Below are 5,873 nucleotides of genomic sequence, written 5' to 3'. Positions count from 1 at the left end.
TTTTGTACATATTAATAAAATAGAAAATAAAAAATTAAGTTCAAATTAAAATTAAAAACAATAAAATCTTAAAGAAATTTAACATAAAATTAGGGTTTTTTACTTAAATAAAATGTATGGGAGTCAAAATTACCTGATTCCCCTGAAACGAATTCTGCAATGTAAATCCCCTCTTGATATTATTATATAAATCGTCCTAGGCTGCATAGGGTTACATAAAACGTGAATCATTTTAGCCTGAGACGATTTATGCATGAATATGTTAGGCAAATCAAACGTAAATCGTGGCAGGGTCTCCAGTTAGTGTTACGAAAACAAACATAAATTGTGCCAGGCTCAATAGGGTCCCAATAATGCATAAATCGTGGCAGCCCAGTGAGAGTTAGCCCATTAACACGTAAAACCTACCACCCTGGGACGATTTATGCTCTTCTTCTAACCCTGGAGACCCTGCCACGATTTACGTTTGATTTGCCTAACATGTTCATGCATAAATCGTCCCAGGCTAAGATGATTCACGTTTTATGTAACCCTATGCAGCCTAGGACGATTTATATAATAATACCAAGAGGGGATTTACGTTGCAGAATTTGTTTCAGGGGAATCAGGTAATTTTGACTCCCATACATTTTATTTAAGTAAAAAACCCATAAAATTACAAATAATATGATCATCAGCTAACTTAGTGGTTATTTCAAGTTTTTATAAGAGGAAGATGGTAAGTTCAACATTCACTTTCTTTACTACATATATATTATATAATATATTAGGGATGCGAGTAGAGTAGGGTAGGATATATTTTGAACTCGTACCCTATCCTACCCGCAGATAAACCCGCACCGCACCCGATCTTACCCGCAACGGGTCGGATAGACAATCCTACTCAAACGGATTAGGTACCCGCGGGTAAGGTATAGATTGCCATCCCTACTTACAGAGCATGAAAATTAATTTCAAAAACACAATCACCTGTAACTATTTATTTACTTTCACTCTGCCGAATTATTATATGAATTCCGTTAGAAATAACAAATAAGACACCGAAATCATACCGGTGATTCCCTTCGAATAGCTGGAGTTCCCCCATAATCATAATTCCCTTCGTCTTGTTTTCATTCTATTCAAGCATCCCCTCCAAACGAGTACGATATTAAACTGCTTTGAATGTTTGATCATTCAAGTTCGGGGTATCTTCCGTTTGTTTAGTGAGTATTTGGTAGGTTTTTGCTTCCCCGTAAAATGTTAAACAATCACAATTATTAAGCAGAACGGAAAATGACTTAATAGTATAATCGATTTTGAACTCAATAGTAAATTTTGGTTTGACTAAGATGAGCAATCTATAAATTGCAGAATTGATTTTTGTTGATTCCATTTAACATTCAGACAATCAGACATGTATTTAGTACAAATTATTTACGCATAAGGTCCTCAACTAAGCTTTTGTCGAATCTCAGGTGCTAGTCGTTGTAAGTATCGGTTGCTTTACTATGTGTGAAGAGGACAGATTGTAACAATTGTGTTAATACACATCTGTCAAACAACCATTGAATGATGATAAATTTTCGTGAGATAAATTTCACATCTCATCTAATCTCATCTCACCAACTTAGTGTATAAAGACACATTACATAATCACGCATCTGAAAATTATAACAAATGACTTATCAAGCGAAAAAGTGATCTTATATATAAAAAGCAAAGAAAATGTGTAAAAATCACATTACTCTAAAAGGTGATAAATTAATCTCAATCATCTATAGATCCTTAACCATTTTTCATACTTTGGCCCTTCCAACAAATACATAACTACAAAATTGTTTCAACAAGAGCCTTTCCTGCATCGATAATCACACCGTCTTCATGTGATTATGGGAGCAAAGACAACTGAATGGCACGGTTTTCCCTTATCAATTCTTCGTGGCCTTGTCAACGCATAAATCAAAATTCAGGAACTCAAAAAGATGTAACAGAACACTACTGAGATAGCTATTAAGAAGGGGGCCAAAAATTAAATGTAATGGAATACATATAACTGGGATCTGCGACACCTATCAACTCAAAATGTTGCATTTAGTATTTAGTCAAAATTGAGGTTGCTCTTATGATATCTTAAGAGGTAGAATTGAAACTCCATTTCGAGCTTCAGGGATTCGTCCCCACCTGCCTAGACGAGGTTCCTGTAAGTAAACAAAGACATCTTATGTTAGGGGATAAACCGATAATTCTAAATTTCTGTACAGCAACAATGGCTAGTGAAAGGGATCAATATATATCGTTTTTTTTTTAATCTAATTAGTCGTATGCTACTTACTTAAAATGATAGTGGGGGAACACCTAGATAGACAAGTTACTAGTAAATAAATGTGACGATTCTCAATTCACACAGCCTCCCGTTTTAAAGTCCTGAAAATTTTCATTTCCGAGGAAATATCATTTATACGCCATGCTTCGTCAGACGTGAATAGCCATAAATCCATTGTTAATAGTTATATCTTATATAAAACAAAGTATTCTTAGACCGAGTTGCATGCAGCAGGAGAAAGTTCATTTACTACCACGGTTATACTCACTTTTAGTTATATTCATACAAGAATGAGAAAAGCTAAAGTTTAGGCCAAAAAGGAGAGAAAGAGAACGCAAATGGCATAGATGGTAAGTGCACAATAAAACTTCCCATTATTCCTAAGGCTAATAAAGTCAAAGTAGAACCGAGCAAGGCTCAAATAAGTAGTGAGCCAGTTGAACATTGAGCTAAACTGTGTATCAAAAGAAAGAGAATGATATCATGCAGAATATAAACAGATGGAGCAAAGTGTTACCTGTCCAACTCCAGCAATCAGAAACTTTGCTGATTTTGCAATAGTCAAGGAATTCACAAACCCAACCTGTATGCAAAATGGTTTAAGGGCCAAAATATTGAGTCATGGTGGGCTTTTCAACTGCAAAATCAAACTCAACATTTGCACAAATGCAAATCTAATAATGGGTAGGAGGTTCAACATTTTGGAAATTGCTTTTAATTGCACAATACTTGATTTAGCATATAGAACTACAAATTTTATGAACAAAATTTCACAAGGAAAAAGGCAATTGTTTTTTGTGGCATTTCCTTTTACTTACCAATGGCACATTGTGACAAAATTTGATATTATTAGTCTCACTTTCTATTGCCCATAATCGAACAGAACCGTTACCAGCACCAGAGGCAGCAAGGTCACTATTTCTACAAACAGTCACCGCACTGACCCACGAAAATACTGATGAAGGATGCTGAGTCTCGGGATGGTGATGACCATTTTCTGTAGACAAAGATAATAGTATCACTTTAGGATTGTAAGGTAACTAGGTAAGTTTAACTAAGCATCACAATTCATGCATTGAGATTGCAGAACTTGCAGCTAGGAAGAAAAGCAACAAATAATGCACTTTGTAATTAACCATTCATATTTTAGGAGATCTTTGATTGAACAAGGCATATTGTATGGAAAGAATATTAAGGGTTTTGCCTAAGTTACCGCTGGGCATTCTTCCACCATCGATTTGTTCAGATTTTGTGCTTTCTGTTGGTAAAGCATGAGCATTCTTCACAATGTAGGTAGGCTTCTTTTTCACTGCTCTCCAAAACTCAATGCTTCCGTCATCCGAACCAGATAAAAATTCACCATCATTAATAAAACAACAACATTCTAACGAAGATGCAGGTGCGCGAAATATAAGACGGGACTCTTCATGAACCTAGAATACACATCAAGAAAAAGACAATACAAAATTATACTCCCATATGAGGGGAAAAGGAAAGAAAACATAAAAAGTAAATTGAAGTCTGTAGCTCAAAAATTTTCATTTTATCACTAGAAATTTTCATAGACAAAAGAGATAAAAGTAAAATAGCATTAAAAAGAAAAGTAGAAATCAAGCAGTATCTAACATACGAGTTGTTTAATAGCCAAATACTCTAAATTTCACTTTAGGGGAGAAACATAGTACCTTGAACATCTGCATGGTATGATCGCGCCCAGCGGTTAATACCCTTTCCTTGCGCAAGCAATCAATGCTTATCACTTCACTCTGGTGGCCAAATAGAGTATTCATGTAAGTTCTGTCTTCGACATTCCATATCTTAATCGTTCGGTCAAATGAACCAGAGAAAAGCTCTGAAGTTCCTTGTCTAAAAGCCAAACAAGAAACAGGGCCTCGGTGACCAGGAAATGCCTGTAAAAACAATAGAGGAGAGTAAGAACCATTCTTTGCAAGTCCCAACAAAAATGTCCAAGATCCTATAACTTCAGTCATAGAAGAAGCCTGTGCTTTGACTAAATTACTATGCCGCAATAGGAGAAACATGGTCTACATTTCCCTTGGTTTTCCATTATTTGATAACTTAATAGTGCAGATAACAAACAAATTGCAAAAAAAGAAAATGAACACTGTGACCTTGCTAAATTTCAAATCAATATAGTTATCACAAATTGCAGATTATTGAAGAATGAATAGCTACCTGAACATGCTCTCTGGTACGAGTATCCCATATATGAACATGCCTGTCAAGACCTCCAGTTGCTAAATACCGAGCATCCGAACTTGCGGCCAATGCCAACACATGTTTACTCTGCTTCTTAGCTTTACTCTGCGGATCCTTCAATCCATGACTCTTCAGCACCGGATCACTCGGCCACCTATACTTCTCAAATTTCCCAGTACTCACATCCCACTGCATAATACTCCCATCCTTTGAAGCTGAAAATCCTTTCGTATCATCCTCAGACAGGGCCACCGCAGTCACAGAATGCCGGTGCTTCACCAGCACCCTAAACCCACCGTCAGTACCACTAGTCTCCGGCACTTGCACCCTAAAAACGAAATTCCCCTATGTTACAATTTCATGAAGATCGCAAACACATAACACATTTAACCTAATCTAAAACTAGTAAACTAAAATAAAAGCTTGAAAGTGAAACATTAGGATCGTAATTTCTAACCTTGAAGCAATGGCTCTTCTGACTCTGCCACTCTCCTCTTGCTGGTCCTTGATGAGTTTCTCAGCAACGAGAGAATCTCTGAACCCTTCTTCGTCTTCATCAGCACCTTCACTCTCATCTTCATCTTCCTTCTTCTTTGCTGCATCGCGATACTTTCTCAAGAAGTCCTGGGCAATTCTCTTCCGAGCTTCAGCTCCGGTTTCTTCTTCTTCCTCCTGCTGCTGCTCGGATAGGTCTTCCCCGTGTTCCCCGGCGAAGAAGTCATCGTCGTCGAAGTCGCTGTCAATCTCATCGGCGGCATTGACATCGGCATCGTCGCGGTTGGGCTTGCGGCGCTTACGTGAATCGTTGGCGAAGAAAGGGTCGTGAGAAGCAGCTTTGTGTTTGTTACGGTTCTTCTTGTTTGCAGGCATAGTGTTTGATGAAATGAATGAATGAATGAATGCGAAGAGAGAGAGAGAGAAGGTAGCTGCTTTTTAGGGTTTAAGGAGGAAAACAAAAAAGTAGTGTGGTTTTAGCGGTTCTTTCTTTCATACAGCGCCCGTCAGTACGTTTTTTTTTCCCTTTTCTATTGTGGTTAACTAACAAAAATAATTTTAAAATATATTTTTTTGGTGACTTATTGCAAAAGTGATAAAAATAATCAAGAAGATATATTCTTAAAAAAAATTAGGGATTATATTTTGATGCGATATTTTTTGTAACTATTATTAGATAAAAAATTTTTTTATCTTTATAATTTAATGATTTTAAGTTTGGTGATATTTTTGTAAATGATAATTTAAAAAAAAAATAAAAATAAAGTATAGAGATCTAAGTTTGCTCTAATTTTTATATTTAATTTAAATAGATATCCAAATATTTAAAAAAAATTCAGATCAAATATATAAA

At 36.1% G+C, this 5,873-nt stretch overlaps 1 protein-coding gene across 1 annotated transcript; it reads right to left on the bottom strand.

Moving 5' to 3' along the window:
- On the bottom strand, positions 1,668–5,512 carry LOC107638834 (U3 snoRNP-associated protein-like EMB2271). Its single transcript, XM_016342232.2, has 7 exons — positions 4,983–5,512; positions 4,502–4,853; positions 3,991–4,215; positions 3,519–3,738; positions 3,124–3,302; positions 2,823–2,888; positions 1,668–2,180 (listed from the first exon to the last, which is right to left on the bottom strand). The coding sequence occupies exons 1-7, from the start codon at positions 5,393–5,395 to the stop codon at positions 2,103–2,105; spliced, it is 1,533 nt and encodes a 510-aa protein (XP_016197718.1). The 5' UTR covers positions 5,396–5,512; the 3' UTR covers positions 1,668–2,102.

Source organism: Arachis ipaensis, chromosome B04, assembly GCF_000816755.2.
Source record: "Arachis ipaensis cultivar K30076 chromosome B04, Araip1.1, whole genome shotgun sequence".
NCBI lineage: Eukaryota > Viridiplantae > Streptophyta > Magnoliopsida > Fabales > Fabaceae > Arachis > Arachis ipaensis.
Note: the sequence above shows the minus strand (reverse complement) of the source record. Positions and strands in the feature narration are given on the sequence as shown.

Excerpts from the sequence above, each read along its gene's own strand:
- LOC107638834 (XM_016342232.2), bottom strand. The coding sequence starts at position 5,395 with ATGCCTGCAAACAAGAAGAACCGTAACAAACACAAAGCTGCTTCTCAC. Across the intron at positions 2,889-3,123 it reads TTTGTCACAATGTGCCATTG|GTTGGGTTTGTGAATTCCTT; the intron begins GTAAGTAAAAGG and ends TTTTGCATACAG. Across the intron at positions 2,181-2,822 it reads TGATTGCTGGAGTTGGACAG|GAACCTCGTCTAGGCAGGTG; the intron begins GTAACACTTTGC and ends GTTTACTTACAG.